Here is a 14,780-nt window from a genome sequence, read left to right on the forward strand (position 1 = left end):
TTCTTGTCACATGCGTGTAAATTCTTTACCCCTGGAGGAGAAAGAAGCTTCAAAGAGTCTGAAGAGAATCACCGTGTCTCACCTTTCGTTCCTGTCTAGGTTACTCTGTGGCCGTGGGAGACTTCAATGGTGACGGCATTGAAGGTAGGAAGAACTTGGGTTACCCATCGTGTTCTCCAAATAAGCGCTGGAAACACAAAGGCTGGAAAGCTTAGCAGTTTGCAACCCTGGCTGTGGAACATACAGAAGGAAGAAAGTGTCGGAGGGGTGGGGTTGGGGGTGGGCAGGGGACAAGTTCTGCCTGGCAGGACTGCTGGGGGCTGGGAGGGGGACAAGTTCTGCCTGGCAGAACTGCTGGGGGCCTGGAGCTCTTTGCTTGTCCCTTTTGAGGCCCTGGTAAATTCTGTCTGGGTGGAGAGGCTTTTCCTCTTTTGGGTTATCTGTGGCTTGTGGTCATAGTCGGGAGCAGGCTGTACCTCCTTCCTCCTTGCCCTGCTTCCAGTGTAGCCACCTGGAAATCACATAGGTCCTGCTTCTGACCCCAGCCACAGTCTCATTTCAGCTAGGTATTGTTTTTCCCTACTGTAATATAACCTCCCCACCCCCCTTGATCTTTCTGTTCCTGTTTAATAAGATGGTGAGTCATTTGAGGGCTTACATGCATGTTTTTGAGTTCCTGGCTGTCCTTGAACTCACTCTGTAAACCAGGCTGGCATCAAAGTTAATCTGCCTACCTCCACAGAGATCCTCCTGCCCCTGCCTACTGAGTGTTGGTATTAAAGGTGTGTGCCACCACTCCTGGCATATTTGAGTTCTTAATACTGTTTTTATAATTTAAAATGCAAGGTAGGTTACTTTGTATCCAACATCGATCCAAAAGGTCTCTAGTTTGTTTTCTACTGAATTTATAAAATTTAAAGCTCTCTGGTAGAGTACCTCCATCTGTAAATTCCAGTGTTTGTCTTAAAAAATGAGTAATTAAGCTGGGCGTGGTGGCGCACGCCTTTAATCCCAGCACTCAGGAGGCAGAGGCAGGCGAATTTCTGAGTTCGAGGCCAGCCTGGTCTACAGAGTGAGTTCCAGGACAGCCAGGGCTACACAGAGAAACCCTATCTCGAAAAACAAAAAACAAAAACAAAAACAAAAAAAAGAGTAATTAAGTTTTTCTTTCTTTCTTTTTTTTTTTAAAAAAAAAAACTGGATATTTTCTTTATTTACATTTCAAATGTTATCCCCTTTCCAGTTTCCCTCTCTACTGGAAACCCCCTATCACATCCTCCCCCCCTGCTTCTATGAGGGTGTTCCTCCACACACCCACCCACTCCCATCTCCCCACTCTTGATTCCCCTACACTGGGGCATCTATTGGGCATTCATTGGACCAAGGTCCTCTCCTTCCATTGATGCCTGACAAGGCCATCCTCTGCTACATATGCAGCTGGAACTATGTGTACTCCTTTGTTGATGGCTTAGTCTCTGGGAGTCCTGGGGGGTCTGGTTGGTTGATATTGTTGTTCTTCCTATGGGGTTACAAACCCCTTCAGCTCCTTCAGTCCACTCTCTAACTCCTCTATTAAGGACACTCAGTCAAGTGGTTGGCTGCTAACATCTACCTCTGTATTTGTAAGGCTCTGGCAGGGCCTCTCAGGAGATAGCCATATCAGGCTCCTTTCAGCATGCACTTCTTGGCATCCACAATAGTGTCTGAGTTTGGTAACTGTAAATGGTATGAGTCAGTAATTAAGGTTTTATTCCCCCCCCCCCCCAGATTTTGTCTCAGGAGTTCCAAGAGCAGCAAGGACTTTGGGAATGGTAAGATGAAAAAGGGTGTTTTTAAACCTATGGGGGAGAATGGGCTGGGGAGATGGTCAGAAGATATCTCAAAAGCATGAGGTCTGCTATTTGGATTCCGGGTGGGCATCTGAAAGGAGGCCCATCACGCTGTAACCCTGGTGCTGTGTAGAGACAGGTGGACCCCTGCTGCTCACCAGCCAGTCACCATACAAATGAACGACTGCCTCAAAAAGGGATGAAGACACTCAACTTTGACACATGTACAAGCACCCTTCCCCTCCCCCCATGCCCATATCTCCACAAACATATTCATATGCCACCCCCATCTGTAGATATCATTAATTTTAAATATTTCTCTTTTTTTTGCACAGGTTTATATTTATGATGGGAAAAATATGTCCTCTTTACACAATTTTACTGGTGAACAGGTATGGTATTAAAATTCACACCCCGTTATGAAAATTCACTGAGGAGAGTGTAGAAAGTGAAAATACAGAAGTCATCTGCAGAGTAGCCTGACACACACTGCAGAAGGCCCCTCTTGCTGCTGCTGTTCAAGTCTGCATGACAGATTCCATTTCCAGTGTGTTATCTTGTGTCAGTCAGTGTTTTGTGGAAATAGTTTAATAGGTCCATACATACAAAGCTATAAATAGAATTATGACAGGCTTTGGGGTTTTTGTTTGTTTTTTGTTTTTCTGAGACAAGGTTTCTCTGGATAGTCCTGGCACTCACTATGTAGACTAGGCTGACCTCAAACTCAGATCTACCTGCCCTCTGCTTTCACTGCTCACCTGGTTTCAGATATTTTACCTTTGTTTTTATTTTTATTTTTTTTTGAAGGCAGGTGCTGCATTTATTGTAGCTCAACCTTTGTTTTTAAACAGAATATCATGGTTTAGCAAATCCTTTTGTCTCCGTATAATATAGCTTGTTTTTGTTTGCTGCTTTTTAAAAAATAAAACTTATACAAAAGCATAAAATTTCCTTGATATCATCAATGTTTCCTTAAAGAATTATCCAATTGGGGCCGGGGAGAATTACCCATGAAGCCTTTAATTCTAGCACTAGGGAGGCAGAGCCAGGTGGTTCTGTGAGTTTGAGGCCAGCCTGATCTGCAGAGTGAGTTCTAGGACAGCCAGGGCTACCCAGAGAAACCCTGTCTTGAAAACCCCATAATCAAAAGAAAAGAAAAGACAAGAAAAGGATGGCTTACGTGTTTTAGTTTTATCAGGTGCCAAAAGCACACTACAGGTGTGTATATTACTGATGACATATGCATAGCTGCATTGCAAAATATAAGTTCTTCATTTTAGTACAATCCTTTTGGAGTGAGTAGAGATGTTTTATAACATTCTCGTTTGTGTGTCTCAGGGAACTAAGTTACAAATTGGTAACGTCAAAGGAGAAGTTACACAGTGGGCAGAGAAAGGTCCTCCCAGTGTTGTATGGAGGCTGGAGCCTCTTTCCTGCTGTGTTAGGCTCAGAGAGAGGAGGGATGAAAAGCCTCATGGCTTAGGCCCTGCGATGATGGACATGAAATGTGTTCTGCTTATAAATCTAGAAAAATTAAAAAAGCCTCATTAACGGATGGCCATTGTCTTAGGAAGCAGACAAAAAGACCCTAAATGCACAGAGAAAGAAATCAGCCTTTCTCTAAGATATAAATATTAGTGTAAATGTTCATCTGGCTGAATGAAATGTAAATGTTTTGTTCTATCTTCTTCTTCAGATGGCTGCGTATTTTGGATTTTCTGTAGCTGCTACTGACATTAATGGGGATGAGTAAGTTTTAAAAAATTGTTTCCAGAAACCATTTTTCCTCTGTGTTTATAAGTGCTTGACTAAAACTAAACAGTGTTTCTTCTGTTTCTTTGTCTTCTTCCTGTTACTCTTCTGTCATTTTAAGAAAACAAGTTGATGCTCCCTAATAATAAATATGAGGAAATCCTTGAGTTGGTCCTAAATTTTAACTCTAACACAGTGGTTCTCAACCTTCCTGATGGTGTGACCCTTCTTCATGTTGTGGTGACCCCCAACTATAAAATTATTTCATTGTTACTTCATAACTGTAAGTTTGCTACTGTTATGAATCTGATGTTACAAATATGAATGGAAGTATCTGATATTAAGAATATCTAATATTCTGCCTCTAATATTTGCCTCTGACCCAACCAACCACTGGGTCAAGGCCAATCGGTTGAGAACCATTATCTTAAACCAGGACAATGTAATTTTATGAATAACCTACCATTGAGCCATGTAGTTATAAGAAGCCTGCAAACGGGTGGGAAGTGGAGACTGAGTGAAAAAGAGGAGTTTTAATAAGAATGTGCTGATGAGGAGCTGGAAAGACTGCTCAGTGGGTAAGAGCACTGGCTTGTCTTGCAGAGGGCTTGGGTTTGAGCCTCAGCACCCACTTGGTGGCTCATAACCACCTAAATCCAGTTCTAAGGGATCCAAAGCCCTTTTCTGGCATCTGAGGGTGCCAGGTACACATGTGGTACACAGACACACATGAAGACCTGGTACCCCCTTACTCCTAGAAGAATCAGGTGGATCTCTGTTAGTTTGAGTTCTGCCTGGTCTACAGAGCAAGTTCTAGGACAGCAAGGGCTACACAGAGAGACCTTGTCTCAAAAAGCCAAACCAACCAAGTAACCAACCAACCAACCTAACCAACCCAACCAACCAACCAACCAACCAACCAACCAAATAAAAAAACCCACCCATAGAATAAAATAGAAAATTAAGAGGAATAACAACTGTCAGATAGAGTTTGATTTTGTGTGTGAGGATGTTCTCTTCTTTCAGTTACGCAGATGTGTTTATTGGAGCCCCCCTGTTCATGGACCGAGGTTCCGATGGGAAACTCCAGGAGGTTGGCCAGGTCTCAGTGTCTCTGCAGAGAGCAGTGGGAGACTTCCAGACTACAAAGCTGAACGGCTTTGAGGTTTTTGCCAGGTTTGGAAGTGCCATAGCTCCATTGGGAGACCTGGACCAGGATGGCTTCAATGGTAAGATCCAAGCGCCTTTCTGTGTCACCAGAGGAAGTCCTAAAACACCATGTACAGGAGCTCCTATGTGCAAACCTCCCGGAAAGATGGAGAGCACATCACAGACACCAAATTTAAAACCAGATTGCTATTTCTTTTTCCTTGAAAATGAGCAAAAAATGTCAAAACTTGGCTTTCATGAGCTAGAGATGATTGAATTCTGAAAGGAGCCTCCAATCTCAGGGAGCCCTCTGCATCCTGCTGCCTGTCAGTGCCCTCTAGTGTCCATTTGCTTCCAAGTGAAAAACTACCTCCCAGCCTTTGTCAAAGCAGTAATGACTTAAAGCCTAACTCAGGCACGAGTTTCCACTAGAGGTTTTTTTTTTTTTTTTTTAAATAGTCGCAGCTTTATAGTGAAACCTCAGAGAGAGGTTATATATCTTTTCATGGGGACTTGTAAATGGCTTATGCTCATTGTGTTATGGTGGCCTTATATTTCAATAGTTTCAGATACCTTTTAAAATAAAAGTTGGCTTTTACTACACAGCTCTTTTCCGAAGCCTGAAATACAGATTAAAAATTAGATACATAAAATTTAGGTTACAAGGATTTTTGTAAAAGGATAGTGAGGAGAGAAGAATTGTTGGTTTCTTTGCATAATCAGCAATATATTTGGGTTTAAGCAACATATTAGAAAGTTATTAGGAAGAAGACTCGATAAATTCAGTGGTACAGATGACTCTGACTGCATAGTGGAAGGAAACACCTCCATTCCTGCCCTGTGGACAGCTGTGTGTCACAGGCCAGTTTGAATAACCTTAGAAGATTTCAGACTTAGGGAATAACTAGACCAGGGTATATTTTGCTTCCTAAAATAGTCTTAAAATTTTTTTTTTGTCATCAAAGAACATAGCATTCAACCTTAGAATAAAGCTTATAACAAGTTATGGAAAGACCACTGTAGGTCACTGCTCACTGACAGTAAAACCTGGAGGTAAGAAAGAAAACTGTATTTGATTTTCTACCTTGTGTAAAATTATCAGGTCCCTTTCATTTCAGCTGGGCTCTGTCTCCCAGGCTTTCTGGAACAACTAAGACAGAAAGCTGTTGCTTTGTTCCAAAGGTATTCCAGTCACTTTAAAGTCACATTTCCTGGATATTGTCATCTTGCTTTTCATATTTTTGTTATGTTATTTGACAGCATGTGTAAACAACAGCAAAAAATCTTTGAAAAGATTTTTACAAAGAAGTTTTACTGTTAGGAGATAAATACCTTAGGAGGTGTTGATGGTCTGTAGGGAACCGTGAATGGTAATTCTTTAGTGGAAGATTACCTGAGCCATGTTTATGTAAACATGCATTTTTGTGCTGTTAGTTCCAATCTCATTTTGTTCAGATCTGGTAACAGTGAATGCCTGTTTCAGTCCTCCACCTCACTAGGTACCAGCAAAAGGCGAATTAGTTACGTGTTGCTGTTACCAGATATGAAGCAACTTAAGGGAGTGTCTTAGTTAGGGTTTTACTGCTGTGAACAGATACCATGACCATGGCAACTCTTATAAGGACAGCATTTAACTGAGCCTCACTTACTGGTTTAGCGGTTCAGGCCATTATCATTATCATCTTCATCTTCAAGGTGGGAACATGGCAGCATCCAGGTAGACATGGTGCAGGAGGACCTGAGAGTTCTCCATCTTCATCTGAAGCTTGCTAGAAGACTGTCTCCCACATGGTCTTTTAGCCCATACCCACAGGGACACACCTACTCCATCAAGGCCACACCTCCTTATAGTGCCATTCCCTGGGCCAAGTATATTTAAACCACCACAGGGAGAAGGGTTTTCTTTAGCTTACAGTCTGAGAGCAGTGGCAGCAGAAGCATAAAGTACCTGGTCTATCTGTCTATCTGCAGAATGCAGAGCACAGATGGGAAGTGAGGCCAGATGATAAGGCCTCATGGCCTGCTCCCTCTCCCTGAAACACTCATCCACTTTCCCAGTCAGGGTCCACCTCTGTGATGTCCCACAGCTCTCCAGGTCAGCGCCACTAGCTGGCGACCAAGTACTCAAACACAGGAGTCTATGGGCTGAGGGACAGGACATTTCACAGTCAAATCACAGCAAAATGGATGTGGAAAAGGAAACATTAAGTTAGGCTTTGTATTGTTATGTAGACTCGGGTAATTCTGTGCAGTTTTTGTCATTATTGCCTAACAAAACAAAACAGAGGGAAGGGTTAAAACCTAAAGAGAATGCTCCACTATGGTCATAGCAGCCTTATTTATAGTAGCCAGAAGCTGGAAAGAACCCAGATGTTCCTCAACAGAGGAATGGATACAGAAAATGTGGTACATTTACACAATGGAGTACTACTCAGCTATTAAAAAGAATGAATTTATGAAATTCCTAGGCAAATGGATGTATCTGGAGGATATCATCCTGAGTGAGGTAACGCAATCACAAAAGAACATACATGGTATGCACTTACTGATGAGGGGATATTAGCCCAAAAACTTAGAATATCCAAGATACAATTCACAGAACACATGAAACTCTAGAAGAAGGAAGACCAAAGTGTGGATAATTCGTTCCTTCTTAGAATGGGGAACAAAATACCCATGGAAGGATTTACAGAGACAAAATTCGGAGCTAAGACAGAAGGAAAGACCATCCAGAGACTGCCCCACCCAGGGATCCATCTCACATACAACCACCAAACCCAGACACTATTGCATATGCCAGCAAGATTTTGCTGACAGGACCCTGATATAGCTGTCTCTTGTGAGGCTATGCCAATGCCTGGCAAATACAGATGTGGATGCTCACAGCCATCTATTGGATGGAACACAGGGCCCCCAATGAAGTAGCTAGAGAAAGTACCCAAGGAGCTAAAGGGGTCTGCAACCCTATAGGAGGAACAGCGATATGAACTAACCAGTTACCCCCTCCCCAACTCCCCCAGAGCTTGTGTCTCTAGCTGCATATGTAGCAGAGGATGGCGTAGTCAGCTATCAATGAGAGGAAAGGCTCTTGGTATTATGAAGATCATATGCCCCAGTACAGGGGAATGCCAGAGCCAGGAAGCAGGAGTAGGTGGGTTGGGGAGCAGGGCAGGGGGAGGGTATAGGGGGCTTTGGGGATAGCATTTGAAATGTAAATGAAAAAAATATCTAATAAAAAATTAATAAAAAAAACCTAAAGAGAACAGTAGTGCAATCCAGGGAGGAAGTGAGATCATGACAGTGCAAGTGGCTCCAGACAGCAGCAGAGAGGGAGACAATAACTGTGCATGCAATATTGACGGGGTTAGAAAGAGACAGCTCATACTAAATAACCCCATAGACTAGAGCCATCTTTTTCTGGGAAACTAATCAATATTTTCTTTTTTAATTAATGAATTTAATTAATTTTATGTATATGTATACACCAGACACACCAGAATATACTGTAGTTGTCTTCAGATACACCAGAAGAGGGTGTTGGATCCCAATACAGATGGTTGTGAGCCACCATGTGGTTGCTGGGAACTGAACTCAGGACCTCTAGAAGAGCAGTCAGTGCTCTTAACTGCTGAACCACCTCTCCAATCCCAGTCAGTATTTTCTTAATGCATATGTTAATTTGAATTATCTTTTAAAGACTTAGAAAAGGTTAAAAGGACTACTTTACATGATGCAAATACATATTTTCAAAGAATGACATATTCTTAGGGCTTGTGGCTACCAGATAGTCTTCTAGGTGCTGAAAATCAGAGGCTAGTCAAAGCTGGAATGATGGTGCACACCTTTAAGTGGAGCGTTCTGGAGGGAGAGGTAAGCAGATCTCTATGAATTTGAGGCCAGCCTAGTCTTCATAGTGTGTTCCAGGCCAGCCAAAGCTACATAGAGAGACCCTGTCTCAAGCAAAGCAAAACAGCAAGAAACAAAGAGGTTGATCACCTACACACATCCTTAGTCAGGTGGTGGTGGCACACACCTTTAATCCCAGCACTTGGAAGGCAGAGGCAGGTGGATCTCTTGATTTTGAGGCCAGCCTGGTCTACAAGAGGGAGCTTGTACATAGAGAATCCCTGTCTCCAACAAAACAAAACAAAACAAAACAAAACAAAACAAAAAAGAGGGTAATCACCCACACACATTCTTGAGGAACTCAGCGTGCAATAGGGTGAGTGTATATGTAGGAAATATTCTTTTTTAAAGAGCACTAGAATGGAGTTACCATGGTGTTTGAGATATTTCCAGCCTTGATGGTCTCACATAAAGAATGCAAAATCCAGGCATGTTTAGTATGTCAGGAGATGTTACCAAGGAGGCATAAGGTTGTTAAGTAAGGACACTGAGGCAATTTGGTATAGCTGGTATCAGGGCCATTATAAGTCAAAGAGATGTCCATGTTTGGACTGGTAGCACCAGAAGAAGGAGGAATTGGTATGTTTATCTTCAAGCCACCATTTAGTGTCACATAGGATTGCTTTAAAAAATCAAAAATTTTGTGTTTATTTTGTTTCAGTATAAATTGAACAGAATGAAGAAGGCAGAACTTTGAAATTTATGAACTAGATTTTCATTTTGTAAGATAAAACTCACAAATGAATTAGAAGGAGGGGTCAAAAGTGTCAAAATGGACTTTTGATGAGTGTTTTCATGTGTCCTCATCCACATCTGTAATGTAAGATGAAGCATTTTAGATTCATAAATCTGAAGTCTCTTGTCCAAGGTCAGACCCAGGGCACCTGCCTCTAGATTAATGTCACTGTTGCATAGTTTTCCCTTTTGTTTTCTGTCATCTTCAGAGAGTCTTGCTCTGGAGCCAGGCTGACGTTGAACTCAGAGTCCTCCTGGGTTAGTCTCTTGAGTTCTGGGATTATAGGCTTGTTCCCCTGTTACACCCTAGACTGCTGTTCTGCAGAACTTTACCTCAACGGCTGACCTAACAGATCGGTTGTATGAAGAGTGTTAATACCAAGAATGTCTTCTGGCCATCCTGCCCACTTTCCTAATTCCCTATTCCTCTTCTCTTCCTCTTCTCCACCCTGTTCCCTCTTGTCCACAGATATTGCAATTGCTGCTCCCTATGGTGGTGAAGATAAGAAGGGACTTGTTTATATCTTCAATGGAAGGTCCACAGGCTTGAATTCGGTGCCATCTCAAATCCTCGAGGGGCAGTGGGCTGCTCAGAGCATGCCCCCAAGCTTTGGCTATTCAATGAAGGGAGCTACAGATGTAGACAGGAATGGATATCCAGGTACTTTTCTGCAAATATGTGTGACTCTGGGTTTTTCATTCCCAAAGTATTAATTATTCTTTTCTTGTCCATCATCCCATTTAATGTTTAAACACTGATGAAGACTTTAAACAGCTCTTTTTGATGGGAGTATACAATATGAAATAGAAAGCCAAATGCACATTCCAAGGTTTGTTTGTTTTTTTTTTCCCCCCGAGACAGGGTTTCTCACTCTGTAGACCAGGCTGGCCTCGAACTCAGAAATCCGCCTTCCTCTGCCTCCCAAGTGCTGGGATTAAAGGCGTGTGCCACCACGCCCGGCTACATTCCAACTTTTTAAATGGCATCTATTGCCTTTTGCTTTTAAGGAGCTAGTATTTTATGAACTGGTGCAATCACTCTGTGTGTGTGTGTGTGTGTGTGTGTGTGTGTGTGTGTGTGTATGTATGTGTGTGTGTATGCATGCATACATTGAATGCATATGTTTTGAGACAAGGTCCATCACTGGAGCTCATAAATTTGGCTATGCTGGTTGAGCAAGCCTAGAGATCCTGCTGTCTCTTGCCCTAGTCCCATGCTAGGATTACAGGTTCATAGCACTGAATCTGGCTTGAGTGTTGGGGAAATACAAACTGAAGTCCTCATGTTTTGTGCGGTAGGAACTTTACCCACAGAGCCATCTGCCTAGCCTGGACTAATCACTCTGATCTATAACAAAACAAAACAAGTACCATTTCACTGAATTTTCCCAACAGCAATGTTGTGGAATTTAGTTAATGGAGGTCACTATGGTCACTATATTGAGGCCATTTTGTAGATGTTGAAGTAACTGTAAAAGGGTAACTTACCCAAGGTTTCCCATGGAGTTAGTCTGTTAGAGTGAGACAGACCATCAGCTTAGATTTCTACATCTTTTGAGTATCATAGTGGGTTTAGGATCAAAATTGATCCTTTCCTTACGTGAAGTAAAATTTTGAAGACCCAGATGATCTCTGTTGTTGAAATAGCCACTCCAGATTCTGGGTCTTAGCTTGGTGCCATGCTTTAGAAATGAGACATGAGGTTTGTCTGTGAGCTGGCATTATTTCAGAGCTTTGTCATGAGTGCAGTGTGTGCACTCCAGAGCTTAATATCACCAAATGTATCTGCATATTCCCCCAATGCACTTGTATTTTGTGATTGTTTGAGGCACTTTTTTTTTAAGATTTATTTTATTTATGATATGTAAGTACGCTGTAGCTGTCCTCAGACACTCCAGAGGAGGGCATCAGATTTCGTTACGAGTGGTTGTGAGCCACCATGTGGTTGCTGGGATTTGAACTCGGGACCTTCGGAAAAGCAGTTGGTGCTCTTAACCACTGAGCCATCTCGCCAGCCCCCTTTTTTTCTTTTTTTTAATGTACCCCAGCTTGTTCTGGAACCCATAATCTTCCTGCTGTTGCCTTTTGAGTGGCTGTGATTACAGGTGTGCAACACCATGCCCAGATCATTCATTCATTCATTCATATGAATATACAAATATATCATGCATGTATAAATGTCTAGGTTTTTATTATTTTATATAAGTGGGTGTCTTACTTGCATATATGTTTGTGCATCATGTGTTCAGTGCCTACAAAGGCCAGAAGAGGGTGTCACACCCCATGAACTGTAGTTACAGACAGTTGTGAGTCACTTTGTGAATGATGGAATTAAACTTTGATCTGCAGGAAGAACAGCCAGTTTAACTGCAGAACTATCTCTTCAATTATATATATGTATATATAATTTAAAAAAGTAACACCCTGCTTTAGTTACTTTTCATTGTGTATTTTATTTCTTTGATACATTTATTATTCTAAAACATGAATTTCATATTTCCCATTCTAACAAATAACCACTGTATCCTATTTTACCTTTATTATATATATATATATTTGTTGTTGTTGTATGCCTCTACACATTTCCTCAGGACAAAATTCTATATCTGTTACTTCAAAGGCACCCACTCGTGTGTGTGTGTGTGTGTGTGTGTGTGTGTGTGTGTGTGTGTGTTTATGTGTGTGGTGTGTGCCAAGGTGTGGTGGTGTTTGACTTAGGTGTGTCTCTGGTACACGAGGAGGTTGGAGGATGTGTGTGGAGTGTCTCCTTAATTGAGACAAGATGTGTGTGCTGCTGCACCTTCACTGGCTTGGGAGCTTCTAGAGAGTCTCATTTCCAAGTAGGGGCACATTAGGATTAGAGCCACTTGCACAACTGTGTCCAGTGCTTGTAAGCACCAAAGCATCTCTCTAGCCCTCTAAACGTTCTTGACTGGCTGAAGGAGAGTCTAACTGAGGATGACAGTTTATTCACTGTTTGGAAATAGTTTTGCCTTGTGCATATTATCCTCAAACTTCTTGGCTTTGAGAATAAAACCCAGGAGCAGTGAACATGCCAGAGTAATGTATATTTTAAAACTTATTTTATTATTAATATGTTTTTCTCTCTCTCAAGACTTAGTTGTAGGAGCTTTTGGTGTGGATCGAGCTGTCTTATACAGGTATGTTGCATATACTTTAATACAGGAATATTTTAAATTATTTGAAAAATGTTTAAGTATTCATTTGAATTTCAGTTTGATTTTCTTATAGTGACAAAATTATTCTATTCAAGAAACTCTCAAAGAATAGAAAGCTATAGTTTTTTAAAAATATTTTTTAAAGACTATTCAGAATTTTCCTTCATTAGCCTTTACATTTTGTGTGAAGACATTGTCCTACGTTTTTAGTCACTTCTAAAATGTATGGGTGGTACCTGCCTTGTGTACACAAAACACTGGGCTTGGTCCTTTCGATATAGCTGCATTGAGTGAGGCTATGCCAGTGCCTGGCAAATACAGAAGTGGATGCTCATGGCCATCTATAGGATGGAACACAGGGACCCCAATGGAGAAGCTGGAGAAAGTGCCCAAGGAGCTAAAGGAACAACAATATCTAATATAAATAAATAAATAAATAAATAAATAAATGGAAAAAAAAACCCAAACCAAACCAAAAAAAAACAAAAACAAAAACAAAACAGAAAAACAAAAACACACTGGGCTTGGGCCCCCTGCCTCCCCAGAATGAATTTAAGATGGTAAAGGCTTACATTTTTTTCCAATTTTTTATTAGGTATTTTCTTCATTTACATTTCAAATGCTATCCCAAAAGTCCCCTATACCCTCCCCCCACCCTGCTCCCCTACCACCCACTCCCACTTCTTGGCCCTTACGTTCCCCTGTACTGGGGCATATAAAGTTTGCAAGACCAAGGGGCCTCTCTTCCCAATGATGTCTGACTAGGTCATCTTCTGCTACATATGCAGCTAGAGACATGAGCTCTGGGGGTACTGGTTAGTTCATATTGTTGTTCTACCAATAGGGTTGCAGACCCCTTCAGCTCCTTGGGTACTTTCTCTAGCTCCTCCATTGGGGGCCCTGTGATCCATCCAATAGCTGACTGTAAGCATCTACTGCTGTGTTTGCCAGGCACCAGCATAGCCTCACAGAGACAGCTATATCAGGGTCAGCAAAATCTTGCTGGCATATGCAATAGTGTCTGGGTTTGGTGGCTAATTATGGGATGGATCTCTGGGTGAGGCAGTCTCTGGATGGTCCATCCTTTCGTCTCAGCTCCAAACTTTATCTCTGTAAAAGGTTTACATTTTTATAGAAGAGGCAGTGAAACTAAGTTGGTACTTGTGCCTCAGTATTACATGACCATAAAGGTGTTATGTCATAAACATCAAAACTCTTATTTAATCTAGAACACAAATTTTTTAGCTGTATATGTGCTCTCAGTTCTATGGGTCATCACTTCCTCTGCCTCAGAACACCACTGATCTTTTGAATAGGTTGGGGTTCTTGTACTGTTATGGGCTGAACTTGGCAAGAGAGTTTCCACTGGAGCCATGTAAGGTTCTGTGATTCATCAACTTCATCATAGCCACGGAGAACATAAACTTACAGACCCAGCCAGATGTAGTGGTGCACACCTTTAATCCCAGCACTTAGGAGGCAGAGGCAGGAAGATCTCCAGGAGTTCAAGGCCAGCTTGGTGTATGTAGCCAGTCCAGGATAGCCAGGGATGTTACACAGAGAGACCTTGTCTTGAGAACCACAACAAACAAATACGGCCCACCCCAACCACAACAAAAAACTAACAACAAAATCCCTTACAGACTTCCAAGATTTATCATTCGAAGCGGCCTCGTCGACCTGACCCCACTGTTCTTGAATATAAAACTTAGACTTGTGCATCTGAACTTTGCAAAAATGTAGTCTTAAGTTGAATGGTCATTGTTTGAAACGCTTGGGACCACAAGTGCTTCAGGTTTTGGAGGTTTATAGGTTTTTAAGTATTTGCAGAGACTCAGTTAAGCATGAAACCTTCCTACTCTCAAAGTCCAACACTTGAAATAGGCCACAACATTTTTGATCACCTTTTTGGTACTCAAAATGTTGTACATTTGAGACTGTATAATATTTTATTGTTTGGATTTTCAGGACGTGGGGATGGGATACTCAGATATATTTTAGTTTATTGTTTTCGTTTTATAATTACTGTTAGTATAATTCATAAGTTGTTATAAAATTAATAAACACTTGCATGAGGTAAGTATGTAAGAAATTTAAAGGGCTAAAATGGGTTGGAGAGATGGCCTAGCAGCTAAGAATGGAGTTCGGAGCATGCACTGTTCTTGCAGAGGACCCAAGTTCAGTTCCTAGCATCTATGTCAGGCTGTACCTCCATCTCCCGGGGATCTGA

General features: G+C 41.7%; 1 protein-coding gene across 2 annotated transcripts in view; it reads left to right on the plus strand.

The window, feature by feature from the left end:
* The window catches only part of Itgav (integrin alpha V), an 84,615-nt gene that overhangs the window by 44,225 nt on the left and 25,610 nt on the right, over window positions 1-14,780 (plus strand). For both annotated transcript variants that reach the window (XM_006498807.4, NM_008402.3), the window contains exons 8-14: window positions 100-144; window positions 1,768-1,811; window positions 2,165-2,221; window positions 3,526-3,578; window positions 4,608-4,810; window positions 9,841-10,032; window positions 12,487-12,532. In XM_006498807.4, the coding sequence (XP_006498870.1) occupies window positions 100-144; window positions 1,768-1,811; window positions 2,165-2,221; window positions 3,526-3,578; window positions 4,608-4,810; window positions 9,841-10,032; window positions 12,487-12,532 (640 nt within the window). The remainder of the gene's footprint in view (window positions 1-99; window positions 145-1,767; window positions 1,812-2,164; window positions 2,222-3,525; window positions 3,579-4,607; window positions 4,811-9,840; window positions 10,033-12,486; window positions 12,533-14,780) is intronic.

Source organism: Mus musculus, chromosome 2, assembly GCF_000001635.26.
Source record: "Mus musculus strain C57BL/6J chromosome 2, GRCm38.p6 C57BL/6J".
NCBI lineage: Eukaryota > Metazoa > Chordata > Mammalia > Rodentia > Muridae > Mus > Mus musculus.